A 21,078-nucleotide genomic window follows, 5' to 3' on the forward strand; every position below is an offset into this window, starting at 1 on the left:
TTCAAGTGATCGAATGATCAATACAAAACATTCCGATTCTACATCAAATGACTGTCTCACACAAATCATGTAAGATGTTACTAGGCGATTTTCACATGATCATCTTTTGACTTTCGTCAAGAATATAAGATGAACTTGGTTAAAGCGAAAGATTACCAACACATATTTCGAGAAATAGGTAAGCAAGTTCAACTCAGCTCGAATTATCAAATGCGCATAATTGAAGTCTATATAGCTATACGACTTTTATCTCAAATAAGAGATAGAGTATATAGACTTTTGAGTGATAGATGAGTTCAAGTCTCCACATACCTTTTGTTGATGAAGTTCCACAAGATCCCTTAGTAGTTCTTCGTCTTTAATCGATGAACGCCGTGAAGTCTAATGCTCAACCACACTTTCTATCCCAATCCGAGACTTAGCTATAAGTAGACTAGAAATCAAAAATTATAGTTTTGGAAACTAAAACTTGACAAACAAGCTTGAGATAGCAATGCTTGCGAATTCGAACGAGCAGTGCTCTAACACCGTACTTCATAACAAATGTTAATAACATCAACAATAACACAGAGACACCCTTACAACACCCCCACTGTCGCAAACATATGCTCATCATTATTATTCACCAAAGGTTCATTTGGTAGTTGAATCTCTTTAAATATCTGGTCACCGACATCTAAACAAATTATAACTTTAGAGCAATCTTGTAATACAGCTAACTAATGAAGATCTTTATTAACAAGAACCCCAACTGCTCGACTTTGAAACCCATGAGGAACATTTTCAATACTTGTCCACGAATTTAATCTTAACTAATAGACTTCCGCTACACTAAATATAGTCCGGGTTACAAGCTTGTAATCCTCACTCTTAGAATCATAACACAAACCAATCATGCGGTAATCATAAAAATCATTTGCAAATGGTGATCTAGGCAATTCCTTGTACTCTTTGGTGGCTGGATTCCAAAGACAAAGGAAATTTATACCGCAATCCCCAAAACAGAACCTTAAGCAAACCAAACCATCACAACAACCCTTAAATAAAACTGATTCATAAGGATTTGAATGGGTAATCCAATTCTACTGCATATTCAAGAAATTCTTCATCTCTAGACAATAATGATTGTAATGAATTATGATTTATGGAGTAGATTAAGTTACACTTCCTAATCCTGCTCAAGTCCTTACCTTGAAGAATGAGACTAAAGTTGTTCCTTTGGATAGTAAGATTAAAATGTGATTTAGCAAAATTAGGGTCAGAAATCAGGGAAAACCAAGTCTTGCAAACACACTTACAGACAAAGGTTGATTTTACTGGTAACCTTAAGAGGATTTGATGGTAGATCTCTGCTGGAAACATGTTTGCTTCTGCTACTTCTCCTTCTTCTGATCAATATGAGAGATTTGGGAACTGCAGATGATTCAATTGTGTTAGACTGCTAGTTAATGCTTATGGGTGCGTTAACAAAGAGGGAACCCATTACCCATACACTTTTGAATATTTTTTTAGCAAGTGTTTCTTCTTTATGAAAAAGCATGGTTATAGTAAAGTAAAGAAAGCCTAGCGTTTTTAGGGGCCACTCAAAAGGAATTAGGGGCCACTTTTTTATTCCCATCCATTGAAGGAGGTTAAGGGATGTCTTAAAAATAAAAATTGTCTATATTGTCCTTCACTTTTATACTAAATCTAAACCTATATCCTTTATTTTCATAATCATATCATTCCACTTCTTCTTCTCTTTTCCACCCATTGAAATTTTTTTCCATCATTTTAATTTTGATTGAAAACAAAGATCATCGATCAAACAAATGTTATGATTGATTGTTTAAAATTAAAACCCAAAATTCATTAACCTTAAAGTTGAAACTTAGAACATCAAAAAAAAAGGAGTTCGACAAACAAAACGAATAGATGATAGTAGTTGTGATTCAAAATTAGGATTTGATTACTTGAAATCAAAAATTTGATCAGAAAATTTTCTTGGATTTACAGTAGCAGAAACATAATCGGTAGATAACTATCTATTTTACCTACCGATTATGGTTGATGTTCTTGGATTTACACTAGCAGAAACATAATCGGTAGATAATAATCTACTTTACCTACCGATTATGGTTGATGTTCTTCGTTTCATAAGAACATCAACCATAATCGGTAGGTAAATTGATCGATATCTATCGATTATTCTTGATTCTAAAAATTAAATTTCTCTGTACAAAAAGTTACGCACAATCGATAGATAATGAACACCATTAACTACCGATTGTGAAAGTAGAAAATTTTGAAACTTTTGTTAAGTTTTGAAAATTTGAATTTGAGGCCATGAACACAATCGGCAGATAATAAGCATCACTTATTAACACAATTCACTTTCGATTATGGTAGTACTAAAATTCGAAAATTTAGTATATTCGGAGGTTAAAGTAACACACTTTACTACCGATTATGGTAGTACCAAAGTTCGAAAATTTTAGGATTTTGGCAAAATCATATTTTGAGGCCAATATACATTCGGAAGTCAAATTTACTACCGATTATGGTAGTACTAATATTCGAAAATTGAATATATTCGGAGGTTAAAGTAACACACTTTACTACCGATTATGGTAGTACCAAAATTCGCAAATTTTAAGATTTTGCAAAATCACATTTTGGGGCCAATATACATTCGGAAATCAAATTTACTACCGATTATGGTAGTACTAATATTCGAAAATTGAGTATATTCGGAGGTTAAAGTAACACACTTTACTACCGATTATGGTAGTACCAAAGTTCAAAAATTTTAGGATTTTGGCAAAATCTCATTTTGGGGCCAATATACGTTCGGAAGTTAAATTTACTACCGATTATGGTAGTGCTAAAATTCGAAAATTTAGTATATTCGGAGGTTAAAGTAACACACTTTACTACCGATTATGGTAGTACCAAAGTTCGAAAATTTTAGGATTTTGGCAAAATCTCATTTTGGGGACAATATACATTCGGAAGTCAAATTTACTACCGATTATGCTAGTACTAAGATTCAAAAAATGAATATATTCGGAGGCTAAAGTAACACAATTTACTACCGATTATGGTTGTACCAAAGTTCGAAAATTTAAGGATTTTGGCAAAATATCATTTTGGGGCAAATATACATTCCGAAGTTAAAGTAACACACTTTACTACCGATTATGGTTGTACCAAAGTCGAAAATTAAAGGATTTTGGAAAAATCTCATTTTGGGACCAATATACATTCGGAAGTTAAAGTAACACACTTTACTACCGATTATGGTTGTACCAAAGTTCGAAAAATAAAAAAAAAAAATCCCTCAAATTTTTTTATCACCCGAATTCTGCTCAAACTACCGAATATCGAAGGGTAATTTTGTCATTACGAATTATGGGAGATAAGGGGTGAACACAATTTAGAATTGGATGACCTTTTTTGTTTTATTGTTGGCCCCTAATTCCTTTTGAGTGGCCCCTAAAAACGCTAGGAAAAAGAAGGGTACAAAGCCTAGGAAGTAGGACTAGTTAATCACACAAATCCATGTTCAAACCATGCTTTTTAGATGGAAAAACGTGGTCCAAAGACAAACTTCAAGCCTTTTCTTTGGGATGAATACACTACTGCTTATACAGAATATAGAAATACCCTTTAACTTTTTTCTCGTTGATGTATTTTTTCTTTACTACGATCTAAGATCTTTAATTGTTGTGTTGAAAATATGGAGTCAAAAGCTAAATCTTTCAAAAGATTTGGCGCAACATGGTACATTTTGTATCACTTCTGATAGTATGGAAATGCAGAGATGTGCGACCCTCAAACCCCAAAGAGTCATTTATCGATGGCACAAACTATTAGTATACACTGTTGTTCAAAATGCGGGGTCATGCGAACATGGAGTTATAAAAAATGTGTATACACCTTATCATGCATCGTACACATGGAAGGAGATTAGAAGCCGCAGCTGGATACAAGAATACAACAGTACATACAAAATCAATTCCACATCTGCTTAGAAACTAAGCTAATGTTATTTTGATAATAAACTTATAACGCGCGGGTTACAGTCCCAGAGCTGTCCACATCCATACACAAAAACTCCAACAAAACAAATCGTTCACAAAAACCCCATTTAACATAAACTGTCTATATTATCCTTCTAATTTAAATCACCCCAACAAAAACAAAAATCAACCCCACCTTTAATTTTATAATTTCCACCAACAACAGTACACTATCGTGCCACCACCACTGACCACCATCGCCGCCAACCACCACCTCTGACCACCACCACTGCACCTCCGCTACCATCACCACCACAACTGACCACCATCACCGCCAACCACCCACCTCCGACAACCACCCACCTCCACCACCACCTCCGACCACCACCACCGCACCTCCACCGCCGTCCACTACCACCACCTCCACCTCCGACCACCACCACCGCACCTCCACCGCCATCCACCACCACCGCCGTCCACCACCACCACACTTCCACCACCGTCCACCACCACCGACACCACACAACCGTCGACGTCCACCACCACCGCCGTCCACCACCGTCCACCACTACCGCCCCCACACCGCCGCCGCCACCGTCCACCACCGCCGATCGCCACCACCATCGCTCCACCGCACCACTCCGTCCACCACCACCGCCGACCGCCACCACCACCTTCCACCACCATACGCCACTGCGATAGCCACCTCCACCAGCCAGCACCACCACTATCCACCACCGTCGATCACCAACATCGTTGACCACTACCGACCAAAACCAGCACCACCTGCCGCACCTCCACCAGCACTACGACCGCCCACCACCACCACCGACCAAAAATTAGATAAAACTGATTTTGGTTTCATCATTAATACGATGAAACCGATTTTGGTTTCATCATAAACATAAGATGAAACCATAATGTTAGTGTCAAATATTCAAAGATTAGAATGTCAGGTTTCAACAACTAATCCCTCGACATATATAAATCAGGGGAAATCATCACATGTATCAAAGGGAATATCATCATATAGACTTATAAATTTCAGTTCACGTATCAGAGTCAAACCTTCTTGTCTTCTTCAATCAAGAGTTTTTGAAGCGAAGGTAAACCCAGAAACTGCAAATGATAAAATTGCCGAGCCAAACAGGCATATACTCGTCAGTAAGGCACTACAATCAACATGTAAACTGGGGACCAAAAAGCCAAATCTTAGACAAAAAATGAATAATAGGTTAAAGATAGATTACACCGAACGTAGTTGACCAGAAGTTGGGAATTGACTCTATAATCTTCTTCCTTTTTGTAAGGAAATTCCAAAGCATTAAGATATCCCCACATTTTTTCTCTGCTTCATCCTCCCACACCTTCTTCTCATACTTCTGCTTAAGTTAGGAATTGACTCTACCATCGTCGATTCGGACCACCACCACCAACCAGCCGCCACCGTCACAAAAAATGAATTTCATTGATCAGTATTCAACAAAATGATGAAACCAATGAGAAAAAAAATGATGAAACCAAACAGAAAAAACAATGAAACCAAAATTGGTTTCACCAAAACTAGATGAAGCCGAAATTGGTTTCATCATTTTTCCACATATTGTCATTTCACTAACACAAACTTCAATGATGAAACCAAACACGCCGACTTCCAAGTCACCAACACAAACTTCAATGATGAAACGAAACACGCCGACTTCCAAGTCAGGTCAAATAAACTAGGAAAAAAATCAGGTGAAAGCAAAATTTGGTTTCATCATAAAAGAAACACAATAAGATGAAACCAAAATTGGTTCCAACGAAATTAGATGAAACCGAAACTGGTTTCATCATAAATTTGTTATATCACTAAAACAAAATTAGATTAAACCAAGTTTCGTAATATAAACCATCATGTAGTACCACTTGGTATGTAAGTACTCAACAACCCCAATAGAACAAATGTGAAATATTAGGTCCGTTTGAATTATAAACTTCCTATGTGAAACACAAACCGTGGAAATGAATAACCAAATAAATAGTTCTAAGAACTTTATATAATAATGTAAAATCTACATGTGGAAGCACATAGATGTAAACTATACATGGATATTTGAGATTCATTGTTTGCATCTACAATTGAAGCCCCTGGGAAAGCAAAGAAAACCTATGAAATGGAAACAACTAATGACGACAACACAATTATCAACAATTGTTATTGTCTAAGATCTTAGTTAATAGTTTTGAGAGTTATAGAGGGAATCCTTACTTGAAAAACATCACAAAATGCCATCCTTCTAAAGCTCCACATAAGTATGTCTCCCGCACATATAGGGACATTACAAAAAAAATTTATAAAGCATTGGTATCAAGTAAATAGATTAACCTAACTACATTGCTCCTTTCAATTTTCATAAACGTTTATAGCTACCACACAGCTCTTAATAGAATCCACTTATTCATAGTAGTAAATTGTCATACCTAAGTTACATGTACTCTTGTAAAATTCATTGTACTAATTAGTTTGGCACATATGAAAAAAAGGTTACGTTAAGCGTACCTGAAATACCAAGTTAAATATGATCCTCAAGTCAAGGCCATAGTCAGTGTACGCCTGATGTTCCATCCATGTACACCACCACCATTAACGTATCGATTCACAGTAAAAATGCTCGCACCAGTCTCCGCATTTTTCCTTCAGCATGCGATACATTAGAATGCATTTAGATTCCTAGATCAGTAGCTAAAACAAGTGACCTAAACTTTACTTCTCTTAGTGGTTCTAAACCGACCTGAAAAGTAAAAATCATGGCAGTAATCTAGCAAGAGAAACAATGGTGGATTGAACCTCGCCAGACAGATAACAAAATTGTTTTATTTTTGAGCATACTATTGTAAAGTAAGAATCGTAGCCCGTTTGTACATTTACATAACAACGATTTCAATGCTTTAGAAAAATCTATCAAACATAATTGGTCCAAACATAGAGATCTATAATTAACCAACTTTAAGGAAAATAAATGTTAAAGAACTCAATTTGTTAAAGAAAGTAAGCTTCTTACCATCTTGAACGTCTTGAATTCCTCCTTTTTACTTTTGCAGTTATGTGCTTTATCTTCATAATCTTCCGATGACAGATTATGTTTGCGATAATAAAACCCAACTCCCAATTTTTACGAATCATTTCTTCCACATTCCAAATGAGTTCCCCCTAAATTTATCCTTCAAAGAGATACCCTTCCATTTTGTATCCTTTTAGATATTTCAATTTGATTTAATGTTAAGAAGATCTAAATCATTTCTTAGGAGCAAAATTCCATCCAATCGATGGGATAACAATCTATGAGAATTAAAAAGAAAAATCGCTAAATTTTTCAAAAACAAATTGGATCTGATCAAACTAAAATTTTCATTGAGAGATTAAATACCAATTGAACAAAATCAGTATAAATTAAAAATCAACCAAAATTAATCATACCGGAACTAATTGAACGTCGTAAAATTGGCGGTGGTGATGGTGGAGGTGGTTTAGAAGTGAGATTTGATTGTATTGGAGTTGGAGAAGGTGCAAGTGGCGCTGGTGAGGAAGGAGGACGAAGAGGAGGCGGATCTGGCGTTGATGGAGGATCATAAATCGATAACGGGTACGACGGTCTGAGAGAAGGAGGATGAGGTGCTAGAGGAAGAGGCGACGGTGATCGTGGCAGATCTTGAAGTGACAGTGGCTTAGTGGTGGTGCTGCGATCAGAGGAGCTGCTGGTGGTGGTGGGGAGAAGAAAGAAGAAATGAAATATTAAACGAGTGGAGAAGAAGGATCGATAAGGATATATACAGCAAAGGGTAGGATAGAGACTATAAAAATTAATAAAAACTCAATTTAAATATTTTAATTTGAAATGGAGTTTTTGTGTCAATTTTACATAATATGATTTTTGTGTGTCCTAAATAATATGGCTAGTGTTTTTATAGCTCAACTAGTATCACCTTGATTTTTTATAGCTTATTATGTACCAAAATACAAAATCCAATAAATCAAGTGTAACGGTGTTTGTTCGTTTGTTAAACATTCATACTTGTTTAGTAACGAAATTTTACAAATGACCAACAAATTTACCGAAATGATATCTTTACTGTGGGTTCTCCATTGAGGGCTGTCCCGAGTGAGAGAACCCATCGACCTGCTAAATCAGCACCCCCGACTTTCTTATGGTGGCGGGTCTGTGGGTCGCATCGAGTTTTTTCATGCGGGACAATCCTTGGTGGAATCACGGTGTTTGTATCATTTCCGGAAATTTACTGATTCATAGATAAAAGTTTCGTAGACTGCACTCTCAAATCCTAGCTGATCCAAATTATTATGCGTAAATCCAAGTCTGTTGTAGATAGTATTTTTTTTCGACATAGTTAAATCCACTTTATCGTAATTTTTTGCACAATTTTTTCCCATGACTACAAATGGGATACCGAATCACATATAAGATAATAATTTTTCGTTTGTCTTGCATTATACTTGGTACCCACCTGTTGTTGGTAGGTTTTTGTCTGAGACGAAAATCGTAAAATTGTTTATTACAGTTATAGAAACATCATAATTTTATATATCTATAACGCGTGATTAGAAGTATGAGATTCATACTTTGGATTCCGCGAGAGAATCAAAATGAAACGAGAAGTTTGTGGTTTAGTCTTAGACCTGACCCGGCTTATCTTAAAGTTCACCAACAAAAAAATAATTAACCAGATGTCCAAAAAGGTTTTGAATACATAAAATTATCTTTCTTCCCATCATGGTGTTCTCTTTCACTAAACCACGTCATTATGGTTCACAAACAAGAAAATCTAAAACTATTCCCAGATCGAAATCGAAATTTTGGGCACCGAAAATTGAATTAGAAACTTGTTGATGGTGGTTTTAGGACAAGGGGTAAAACCGTAAAACCCCGCACCTAACATGACGTCACTAACGCCGCTAGCGCATTTAGTAAATAATTTAACGCGCTCACGTAAGAATTATCGGGGTACCTTTTTAATGCTAAATTAGGGTTTCGATACACCAAACCCTAAATCCCGCACCATTGTGCTAGCCGCACCATCGTGCCAGCAGCATGCCAGCCGCACCACCGTGCCAGCAGACATGTCAGCCGTATCACCGTGCCAGCAGCATGCCAGACATGCCAGCCGCACCACCGTGCCAGCAGCATGCCAATCATGCCAGCCGCCCCATCGTGCCAAGGCATGCCAACCATGCCACATGTGCCAAACGCACAGACCACGCACTCTTTGCACGCCAAAGGCATACCATGCCAGCTCTGCAACCAAAATCTAAATTTGGCCATGATGCCACCCCTTCTGAATTCTTCCTGGTTTTATTGTCGGGCTGTTTTAGCCCCCTAAACAATCTCAAAACCTAAATATTCCCGAGTGGGGAGATCTTTTTCGTGTCTAATAAAGGGGCGGAGCGTCAAAATCCGAGTCCGTACGCGGATTCTACAGCGATTCTAGTGAAGGACGCTAATTAGGGTTTCGGCATATCAAACCCTAATTTAGACAAAGCCGCAAGCGCTTCCCTTGCAAGCGCTTCCCTCACAAGTTCTTCCTTTACAAGCGCATCCCTTGCAAGCGTTTACCTTGCAAGCGCTTCCCTTCCAAGCCGCCCGCTACCAACGGCTCCACACGCGCCATTGGCACATGCCATGCAACCTGTCATGCCAAGCGGTGCAAACTAGGGCCAAATCCGCCACACGCACCATTGGCACATGCCATGCAACCATTGCAACCTGGCATGCCAAGCCGTGCAAACTAGGGCCTAAGCCGCCACACGCGCCATTGGCACATGCCATGCAATCCTTGCAACCTGGCTTGCCAAGCCGTGCAAACTAGGGTCAAAGCCGCCACATGCGCCATTGGCACATGCCATACAACCCTTGCAACCTGGCATGCCAAGCCGTGCAAACTAGGGCCAAAGCCGCCACACGCGTCATTGGCACATGCCGTGAAACACTTGCACTTTGGCATTGCCACTTGCACCCGACGTGCAACCTAGGGCCAAGGCATGGCACACATGACATTGGCACATGCCGTGCAACACTTGCACTTTGGCATTGCCACTTGCACCCGACGTGCAACCTAGGGCCAAGGAATGCCACACATGCCATTGGCACATGTCGTGCAACACTTGCACTTTGGCATTGCCACTTGCACCCGACGTGCAACCTAGGTCCAAGGCATGCCGCACATGTCATTGGAACATGTCGTGCAACACTTGCACTTTCGCATTGCCACTTGCACACGACGTGCAACCTAGGGCCAAGGCATGCCGCACATGCCATTGGCACATGTCGTGCAACACTTGCACTTTGGCATTGCCACTTGCACCCGACGTGCAACCTAGGGCCAAGGCATGCCACACATGCCATTGGCACATTGCCGTGCAACACTTGCACTTTGGCATTTCCACTTGCACCCGACGTGCAACCTAGGGCCAAGGCAAGCTACACATGCCATTGGCACATGTCGTGCAACACTTGCACTTTGACATTGTCACTCACAACCGACGTGCAACCTAGGGCCAAGGCATGCCACACATGTCGTGCAACCCTTGCACTTTCGCATGCCGCGCCTACATCAAAGGCCACGATTCCTCTTAAGATGCAAAATCTCGACCGTCGAAGGTCGCAACTGAGCCGGCAAGTCTCTCAAGCTCAACTTATCAAACACCAGCGACATGCTACATGTTTTCCACGAAAATACTCGATACATCAAGAACGTATGTCACAAAATGGGGGATGCTCATTAGGGTTTTGGTTTGGCGGTCTACAGCGTGCGGCATACACAAATGCACATTTCAAGACAGTGTCATTAGAATAAAACGGTTAGTAAATGCAGGAAGTAATGGTGAAACACTCTTTCATTATGGAACATCAATTCCATCAAATTCCATCAATACCAGGCGTTACCACCTCTTCCCATTTAACTCATCCGTTTCTTTTCTTATGAGGCCAGAGTACGTTTCACTTAGACTTGTATAAATAGGTCTTACCTATTTCCACCAAAACGCAAGTTTTTGGTCAGGGAGAAATACAACACTCAGAAAAGCAACTCTTGCTAGCTTTCTCAAAGCTTTCACTTTATGATACAAGTCAAGCACTACTCTTCCAGAACTACTCTGGTCTCAACACTCTCTTCGCTTCCCTCCCCAAACCAGACATTCTCCTCCTCTTTGTGACCGAAGCAAATCTGGAGCGCCCATTTATTGGTTTAGGTCAGATTTGTATAGATTGATCTCTCGAATCTAAAGTAATCCCGTGCAGTACATTTGTTTAGGGTTTAGATTTGTTTCTCACTCACCCACCGAAATTACCAAAATCAGTAGAAACGGTTTTTTCCCATAAACAATTGGCGACCATAGTGGGAGATTGATCTTTCGGTTACAATGTCAGTTTTCAATCCTCGATCGCATACTTCGATACAGACATCAAGACGGCAGAAGCGAGCGATCTGTTTAGAGATCCACAACTCGAATACCAGACAACCTGGTTACCAGTCGCAAACCGCAAGAGACGGCTGGGGACTTCAAAAAAACCGAAAGCAAACCATCCAGTCATCAAGTGACTCAAAACGACTGGGGACTTTCCATAATCGCGGTGATGCTTCTCACAAAACTCGATATTACACACGGAGGACCCTTTTTTCATCAGGATATCCAGGAAACCGAGTAAGTCTTGCCTAGACATAATATATGGTTTACAATTTCAAGTTTTCACGGGAATGATAAAACCAATAGCCATGTTATGTTTCATCCCATGTCATCTACCAACACGCAACGTTCACGATTCCATATCTTCCCTAGGATGTTCGTATCGCTTACAATCGTAACCAAAAAACGACATCATCCTAAAACGTTCATCCTGAATAATAACCCAAAACCCTCATAGGCAACACTTGTCTATCAACCCAGAAGTCCAGAAAATCAAAACCATAAGCCAGGTGTTTCATTTTCCTTTCGAAAAAGAAAAAAAACAGAAGAATTTCAGAAGACAGAAGTGCATCCAAAGGAATCCATTCAACAGTGGTTTTGCTCTATTCGAAGAAGAAGTCCTTCGTCATTTGGAGGACCGCCTGTTTCAGCTCCAACTCTTTGGACAACCTTCCAACCTCTGCCTTTTGTTGTTTGACCACGTCTGCAGAAGGACCTTTGGTCACCTTGGCCTGTAACCTTGGATCCCAGAGAAACCCTAACGCAGAGTCTTCGTGGAATCAGTTGCATGCCCATGTGTATCTACTTTGCATCATAACGATTACCAATCACTATTCATGAGGTAGCTGACTCTACTACGGTAATATTCGAAGAGAAGAACAATATTTCTACAGATTTATGGGAGGCATACCTATGGTTAGGGTTTGCACCAACACAAGAAACGCTGGAGTACATACCTGGAATATGTTGGGCCACTTTATTGCTACCGCGCCACTCCAAGACAGCGCCCAAGTCGGAACCAGCACCCACGCCAAGCCAGCACCGTGCAAAGCCAGCGTCCATGCCAAGCCAATGCTCGTTCCAACAAGATCCAGCGCTAACAACTTGCATCTTTCCAGGGCCAGCAACTTGCATTTTTTCCAGCGCGCTGACAGCTTGCGTCCTTCCAGCACCGGAAACCTGCGTCTTCCAGCGCTGACAGCTTTCTCCTTCCGATGCCGGCATCTTACATCTTTCCAGTGCTGGCATCTTGCATCCTTTCCAGCGCCAGCAGCTTGCATATTTTCCAGCATTGACAATTTGCGTCATTCCTGCGTCACACTTGCACTTCCAACTTGAATCTTTACAGCAGCTTGCATCTTTACAGCAGCTTGCATTTTACAGCAGCTTGCACTTTACAGCAACTTGCATCTTTCCAGCGCTAGCAGCTTGCATCCTTCTATCGTTGCACTTGAACGCCCCGTAGGGAATCAACAACCCGATTTCATCACACGTAAAGATCAGGAACGACTTCTCCAAAATCAAATCAAGGAAAATCAGCAAACCCCTTGGGTTCACGAAGACTCTCTTCCTGTCCAGAGATGCATGATTTCTGGGGACTTCTCCCACAAAACTGTGCGGTCCATGATGAAACATTTATGTGAGATTCTATGTTTCCCCAAGGCACAACATCAAGATATATCTGCAGCCCTCAACCGCACCGCATCAGGGAAACAGCCTTTTCCAACCAGAGAAATTGTTCCCAAATCCCAGCCTCTCTTGGAAGAGCACGATTGATAGATGAAACTGGGGACTCCTAACCACTGTCCGCTCGAAAGGCGTCCAGACTTACAGCACACTGATTGACGCAGCCTCTCCAGTGGCTCCGCTTCAATGTTCGCTTCAGCAGGCGCTCCGTTTTAACATTCGCTCCAACAGCCGCTCCGCTTCAGTGTTCTCTCCGTAAACTGCTCTAGGATCCGAAGATGAAACTTCAGCGTTTTTACTCCATAAGTTTCAACGTCCTCTCCGAGAACCGAAGCCACTTCAACGCCTCCTTCCTGCCAAGGATCGTGTCGTAGTCGCTGCTCTTTCTTTCTAAGGATCTTGTCGTGTCCGCCGCTCTTCCTTGCCGAGGGTCGTGCTATAATCTCCACTCCTTCCTTTAAAGTTTTCTCACTTACGCATACATACAATCCATTTACTTCCATGGACAGTATCTTCTGATCACATCTTTTGCCAAGAACTGTCGCCGCCCGTTTGTTGATACCAGCCAGAGTTTCACCATAGAAACAATCACTATAAAGGTAACCCGTACTCTCCTCCATATTTTAGTTACACGTGGAAGAAGTAACAAAATCACAAGTACGAATACACGATGGTGGTATCCTTCTCATGGTCAACCCACTGACCACACAAGATGGAAACATGCAAACTACACTTGGGGACTGGGAATATACACGAGATCCCTTCACTGTCAAAGCTCAGAAGACACGATCATCCATCAGATCACGACCAGAAAAGCCGAAAATATTCAGAAAATGCCTTATTCAATTATTCAAGAGCTCTGAAGGGATTGGAAGGTCGAACAACCTAATCTAATGTAATATCGAGGTCTTTCAAATAAGAAGTTTTATTCAAAGATGTGAAACCACAAGCAGGATGCTAATTGGCAAAACCCTAACTTCGCCATGAATACGAAGAAGATAACACTAAGTCTGCAAAAGCATCAAGATGTCTATGCAACAAAGAGAAACATCAAAAAGAGAAACTGCTCACCGAAAATAAATACACGAGTTGCCGACGCCTCTGTCAGAGATTCTTCAAGCACTTTCCCAAACAATCTCTCGGGCAACAAAGGTTCCATCCGAAAGAAGTATCAGCAGTAGCCGGCGCCTCAACATCCCACCTGGAAACCGCCTCGGCAGCAGCAGTATCTGTCTCCTTCCCGACATCAACTTCAACAGCCGACTCAGCATAGGCCACCATGATTTCCCTAGCGTCATCAATAACAGTTTCGTTGTCCGCTCTGTAAGTTGTTTCAGTTTCATCGTCAACCGCAGCGTCATCTTTCTCAAAAATCTCCTCAGCAACCTCTTGAAGAGGATTCTTTGATTCATCCGCATCGGAATCAAGTACTATGACACCGCCTTGGACAGGGAAGTTACGATGGCCTTCTCCTACAAGTTTTACAAACTCAGCTTGCTACCGTTTCAACCGAGAGGCGGACCATTCCGCCCTAACATCTGGTCGTAAAGAAGTTTTATTACATTGGAGCCTCTCAATGCACCGGGATACTTTGTCATCTTCCCGCTCCTCCTCCATATTCACCGAAGCCAAAAGGATCTGGACACACACCTGCATATCGCATAGATAGGTAGAAGAGCAATAAGATACGAGGAAATTTTCATATCTGTCCATACAAGATGATTAAGGTTTGGTGGGGAACGCAAGAAGCATAATACTCTCGGAATTTGAATAAGGAGAGGATTTCCTATTTCGGCTAAGTAAGGATGGGAAGCGAGACCGCGAAGAAAAGCCAGTGTCGTGCCGAAGCAGTCTGCGCTTTCTTCTGCGCCAGCACTCTTACCAGTAGTCTGCGTTTTCTTTTGCGCCAGCACTCTGCCCAGCTGTCCACGTTTTCTTCTGCGCCAGCACTCCGCCAAGCATTCTGCACTTTCCTCTGGACCGACACTCTACCAAGCATTCTGCTCTTTCACTACACTTTCCTATGCCAGCTCCCTGCCAACAATCCACACTTTTCCTTGTCGCGCTTCCCTTGCCAGCGCCATGCCTTGCCAAGCGCTTTACAGAGCGGCCCACACCCGTTCCATGCCCGTCAGTGCTAATGGGTCCCTTTCATGCCAAGTATATGCTAGCAGCTCCACCTCGCGTTCCAAAGCCTATCCCTGAAGACGCCCAATCATACCGGGATTTGCGCAAAGCTACTAGATGAAAGGATTGCGGATGCTACCTACCTCTCGAAAAAGATTTTTGAATAAGGAAATAATTCCCTGTTAAAGCCGCTGTCATGAACCTCACTAGTCATAGGGTTCCCTAATTAATTGTAGGGGTGTATAAATCTGTGTATGTGTGTGTGGCTAGTTTATGTGGTTGGAACCAATGGGATATATTTGTATCTGACCTATCTTTGGATTCTTTAGACAATTAATAATTAAAATCTTTTCTCTCTCTTACTTGCTCTCAACCTCTCCTGCTATCTTCTTCCTTCTCTTCTTCTCATCTTAATCCGACCTCACATCTATAATTCTTCCCCATTGTAGTGTAGACTATTACAAATTGGTATCAGAAGCAACAATTCTTGGACCTGAAATGGCTAATAAGGCAGCGGTAGAAGAACTTACCAAAAGAATCGAAGCACTGTATTCAGCTCAAACAGATTTCACTACGAAGATAGATGAACTTACGGAATCGCAAGTCGATTCATCTGGGAAGTACGATGCAGTGATACAATCAATTACGGAGCTCAAAGAAGCTCAAGGAAAGCCAACTCCTGAGCTTATGACAGCTATCACTACAGCTCTCAATAACCAAATGGATCGTTTCATAGAGTTCCCGAGTAGAAATCATATCAACAAGGAAACCCATGGGAACGGAGCTGGAGGTATTTTGGGTTCATCTCCATCTTGCAGCAACACTCCTCAATTTTCAGGTGAAAACAATTTAAACCAACCTCGTTATTTGTTTGGAAATCCAGAAACTAATCAATTCCAACAACCGAAACCCAAGGTTGAGTTTCCTAAATTCGATGGTACCAATCCACGCTCATGGATTCGCAAGTGCAGAATTTTTTTTATTATGCATAATATGTCTGATTTACAAATGGTAAATATGGATTCTATGTACTTAGAAGGAAAGGCAGATGTATGGTTTCAAGATTATCAGATTGGTAAGCCATTAATTTTGTGGGAAGATTTCCTTAGAGATATTTGCAATCGTTTTCAAGAATTAGGACATGATGATATTGTGGGTGAGTTTAACAAGCTTCACCAAATTGGAACAGTCTTGGAATACCAAGAAATTTTTGAAGAGCTTAAGGCATTGATATTGGCCAAGTATCCTCACCTCACAGAGGAATACTTCACTTCAAGCTTTATCAGTGGTCTTAAGGAGGAACTAAGACTACATGTGCAAATGTTCTCTCCTAAAACATTATCCAATGCAGTATACATAGCTAGGATGCAAGAATCTCTAATTGAAAATGCTGCTAAGAAGTCAAGAAACTTTTATAAACCCTCCCCACTATATGTGCCTACCCAAAGAAACCTTCCTTCTCCAGTTACCAGTCCTAGAACCCTCCACAAGAATTTTTCCAGTCCAAACCCTCCTTCCCACCACCTATTAAAAGATTATCTTATGCCGACATGAGGAAAAGAAGGGAAAAAGGTCTCTGCTACAACTGTGATGAAGTTTTCCAAGCTGGACATAGGTGCATTAAACAACAAATTTTTATGCTAGTTGTGGATGAGGAGGACACAATTCCATCTGGTGAGGAGTCTCCTTGTGATACTCCACTTTCACCTGGCACTAAAGAAGAGGTAGAAATATAGGTACATGCTTTGGCTGGCAATGTCTCACAAAATACCATCCGGATTGAAGGTTTTAACAGGAAACAATCATTGACTATCTTGATAGATAGTGGGAGTACACACAGTTTCCTAGACCCAGGGGTTGCAGCCAGATGTGGACTCCAAATTTTTCCTGCCAATCCCCTACTAGTAGTTGTTGCAGATGGTACCAAAATGGTCAGTGATGCCAAATGCTCGGCATTCACCTGGTGAATGCAGGAGCATGAGTTTCAATGGGACATGAGATTGTTAAAACTTGGGGGTTGTGACATGGTGCTTGGTGTTGATTGGATGAAGATTATGAGCCCAATGTCTTTTGACTTTCAAAAGTTGACTGTGACATTCACCACCAATGGAAAGACCATCACATTACAAGGTAACACTTCTTCTGCTCAAATTTCTATGATTTCTGGTAGTGATCTGCACAAATGGCTTAAGAAGAATAAGCATGGGCTGGTTGGTAGCCTTTTTTCCATCACTGCTTGTGAGCACGAATCTGAAGTACCTGACCCCATCAAACCCTTATTACACAAATATGAGTCTATCTTTCAAGAACCTACTTCATTACCTCCTTCTAGAACTCATGACCATCACATTCCCTTAAAACCTCTCACCACCCCTCCAAATCAAAGACCCTACAGAATACCATACCTACAAAAAGAGGTGGTTGAGCAACTTGTGCAAGAAATGTTAAAATCAGGTGTTATTCAACATACCCATAGCCCATTTTCTTCACCAGTTATTCTAGTAAAAAAAAAAGATGGCAGTTGGAGATTCTGTGTGGACTATAGGAGATTGAATGAAGCTACTGTCAAGGACAAATATCCCATACCCATAATTGAAGAATTACTAGATGAATTATTTGGGTCCAAGGTATTCTCTAAAATTGATCTTAGGGCTGGATATCATCAAATAAGAGTTTATCCACCAGATACCTACAAGACAGCTTTCAAGACACATCAAGGGCATTATGAGTTCATGGTGATGCCTTTTGGCTTAACCAATGCACCTGCTTCCTTCCAGTCCTTGATGAATGATGTTTTTGGGCCACATTTGAGGAAGTTCATCTTAGTATTCTTTGATGACATTTTGGTGTATAGTCCTGACATGGACACACATTTGAAGCATCTAGAGGTTACACTCAAGACCTTACAAGACCACTCCTTATTTTCCAAGCTCAGCAAGTGTACCTTTGGCCAGAACCAAGTAGAGTACTTAGGCCACATCATCACAGGTAAAGGCATAGCTGCTGACCCTTCCAAGATTAGTTGCATGGTTAATTGGCCTACACCCACCATATTAAAAGCACTTAGGGGATTCCTAGGACTCACTGGTTACTACAGGAAATTTTTCAAGGGTTATGGAGTCATTTGTAGGCCTTTAACAGACCTATTGAAGAAGGACAACTTTAAGTGGAATGTTGAAGCCCAATCTGCTTTTGAGTATCTCAAGAAGGTTGTTACTACCATCCCAGTTTTGATCCTTCCTGACTTCACTCAACCATTTGAAGTGGAAACTGATGCTTGTGATACAGGAGTTGGAGCAGCTTTGATGCAACGCAGGAAGCCAATTGCTTATTTCAGTAAAGGCATGATGTCCAGATTTCTATCTATGTACACTTATGAAAAGGAACTCCTTGATGTTGTCATGGCAGTAACAAAGTGGAGTCCTTATTTAATGGGAAACCATTTCACCATTTTTACAGACCATCAAAGCTTGAAGTATTTCTTAGAACAGAAGCTTCATACCATTGTGCAACAGAAGTGGCTTTCCGAATTGTTGGGTTATGATTATACAGTGTGCTACAAAAAGGGTGTAGAGAATAAGGTAGTTGATGCCTTATCCAGATTTTCCCACTCTGATTCCTCTCACTGTCAGTTAATCACTTAACTACAACCAACATGGTTGAGTGAAGTGCAAGCAAGTTATTCCTCAGATAAGTTAGCTTCTGAGTTAATTCCACAACTAACAGTGTCACCTGAAAGCAAGATCCACTACTCTCTACAATAAGGTGTGCTAAGATACAAAAACAGAGTATACATTGTCTCCACTGGAAACTTAAGAACCAGGTAATGGAATCCATTCACTCTTATTCTATTGGAGGTCATTCAGGTACTCAAGCCAGCTACCAAAGAGCCAAGACTTACTTTCATTGGGTGGGAATGAAAAAGGACTTGCTTCAATATATCAAGGAGTGTGACATTTGTCAACAACATAAGGTACCTGATACTGCACCAAGAGGGATGCTGCAACCTCTTCATGTTCCAGACCAGGCATGGAAGCACATTTCAATGGAATTTATCACGGGATTGCCATAATCAGAAGGTAGGGAAGTTATCATGGTGGTAGTGGACAGATTCACCAAATATTGCCACTTCCTACCACTCAGTCATCCCTTCATAGCTTCCTCAGTGGCTAAGGTATTTATTGATAACATTTTTAAGTTACATGGGTTGCCTGCTACCATTGTATCTGACAGAGACAGTGTATTCTTGAGTAACTTTTGGCAAGAGCTATTCACTAAGATGGGAACAACATTACATATGAGCTCTGCCTACCACCCACAAACTGATGGGCAAACAAAAAGAGTGAATGCATGTTTGGAGTCTTACTTGAGATGCATGACCAGTTACAGACCTACTAAATGGGTTAGCTGGATTTCCTTAGCTGAGTGATGGTTCAACTCTACTTATCATTCAAGCCTTAAGATCACTCCTTTTCAAGCCTTGTATGGTTACAATCCCCAACAATTTGGTCTATTTTCTCATAATACATCCCCAAATGCTGTTCTAGAAGACTATTTACAGAAAAGACATGCCATGGGAATCATTCTCAAGTCTACCCTTGAAGAAGCTCAGCACAGAACGAAGCAGCAAGCTGATAAAAATAGAACTGAAGGGGAATTTCAGATTGGTGATTGGGTTTATCTGAGACTGCAACCTTACAGACAGACATCAGTGCAGCTCAGGAAGAATTTAAAGTTATATGCCAAGTTCTTTGGTCCATATCAAGTCCTTGCAAAGTTAGGGAAGGTGGCATACAAGATTCAACTTCCTCCAAGTTCTAGAATTCATCCAGTGTTCCATGTATCTCAGTTAAATCCAAAACTTGGAGCAGGACTACTTCCCCAAACCACACTTACAGCCTTAGACTCCAAGGGATGCATGAAGGTCACCCCACTTCAGGTGCTATCCTCCAGGACTGTCAAGAAACATCAGCAGATAGTGGATCAGGTTCTTATTCACTGGGCTCATTCTTCAGAGGCTGATGCTACATGGGAAGACAAGGAAGCCTTACTACAGCAGTTTCCCAAATTCATTCTTGAGGACAAGAATGTTTTGAAGTAAGGGGTATTTGTCATGAACCTCACTAGTCATAGGGTTCCCTGATTAATTGTAGGGGTGTATAAATTTGTGTGTGTGTGGCTAGTTTGTGTGGTTGGAACCAATGGGATATATTTGTATCTGACCTATCTTTGGATTCTTTAGACAATTAATAATTAAAATCTTTTCTCTCTCTTACTTTCTCTCAACCCCTCCTGCTATCTTCTTCCTTCTCTTCTTCTCATCTTAATCCGACCTCACATCTATAATTCTTCCCCATTGTAGTGTAGACTACTACAACCGCGCATGAAGAAAGGCGATCAGACCCACGAGAGAAACCCTTGACACTCTCAAGACATCCGCGCTTTCCTTGCTAGTGCCAGTCTTGCCAACGCTCCACGTCAGCTTTTGCAACACTCCGCGCCTTTCATTCTAATCCCATCCAATGCCAACGCTCCGCGCCAGCCAGGACAGTCCGCGCTTTCCATGCCAACTCCTTACCAATGGACCATGTCAGAGCCTTGCCAGCAACCTGCGTTTTCTCTTGCCGCGCTTCCCTTGCCGACGCCATGCTTTGCCAAGCGACCGACGCCCATTCCAAGCCCATTGGTGCTGACAAATCCCTTTCATGCCAAGTCTATGCTAGAATCTCCGCCTCGCGTTCCAAAGCCTGGACCCAAACACCCGGCCATATCGGGATTTGTGCAAAGCTACCAGATGCAAGGATT

At 41.2% G+C, this 21,078-nt stretch overlaps 1 protein-coding gene and 1 long non-coding RNA gene across 6 annotated transcripts; one reads left to right on the forward strand and one right to left on the reverse strand.

The window, feature by feature from the left end:
* Window positions 1-4,683: 4,683 nt before the first annotated feature.
* LOC113313887 lies at window positions 4,684-7,803 on the reverse strand. Of its 5 annotated transcripts, none has more exons than XR_003342099.1 (3): window positions 7,046-7,803; window positions 5,252-6,678; window positions 4,684-5,120 (listed from the first exon to the last, which is right to left on the reverse strand). It is a non-coding gene; the product is annotated as an uncharacterized LOC113313887 (long non-coding RNA). The 5 variants fall into 5 exon arrangements; XR_003342102.1 differs by lacking the exon at window positions 4,684-5,120 and having other exon boundaries at window positions 5,122-6,678; window positions 7,046-7,235; window positions 7,462-7,803; XR_003342101.1 differs by lacking the exon at window positions 4,684-5,120 and having other exon boundaries at window positions 5,122-5,405; window positions 6,544-6,678.
* A 9,020-nt stretch (window positions 7,804-16,823) lies between these two features.
* On the forward strand, window positions 16,824-20,374 carry LOC113311598. The gene is made up of 4 exons (XM_026560419.1): window positions 16,824-16,997; window positions 17,247-18,854; window positions 19,472-19,675; window positions 19,736-20,374. The coding sequence occupies exons 1-4, from the start codon at window positions 16,824-16,826 to the stop codon at window positions 20,372-20,374; spliced, it is 2,625 nt and encodes an 874-aa protein (XP_026416204.1).
* The last annotated feature ends 704 nt before the right edge of the window (window positions 20,375-21,078 follow it).

The sequence above is a fragment of the Papaver somniferum genome, chromosome 9 (genome assembly GCF_003573695.1).
Source record: "Papaver somniferum cultivar HN1 chromosome 9, ASM357369v1, whole genome shotgun sequence".
Taxonomy (NCBI): domain Eukaryota; kingdom Viridiplantae; phylum Streptophyta; class Magnoliopsida; order Ranunculales; family Papaveraceae; genus Papaver; species Papaver somniferum.

Excerpts from the sequence above, each read along its gene's own strand:
- LOC113311598 (XM_026560419.1), top strand. The coding sequence starts at position 16,824 with ATGAGGAAAAGAAGGGAAAAAGGTCTCTGCTACAACTGTGATGAAGTT. Across the intron at positions 16,998-17,246 it reads CACCTGGCACTAAAGAAGAG|GAGCATGAGTTTCAATGGGA; the intron begins GTAGAAATATAG and ends TGGTGAATGCAG. Across the intron at positions 18,855-19,471 it reads AAAAGGGTGTAGAGAATAAG|TTACATGGGTTGCCTGCTAC; the intron begins GTAGTTGATGCC and ends AACATTTTTAAG.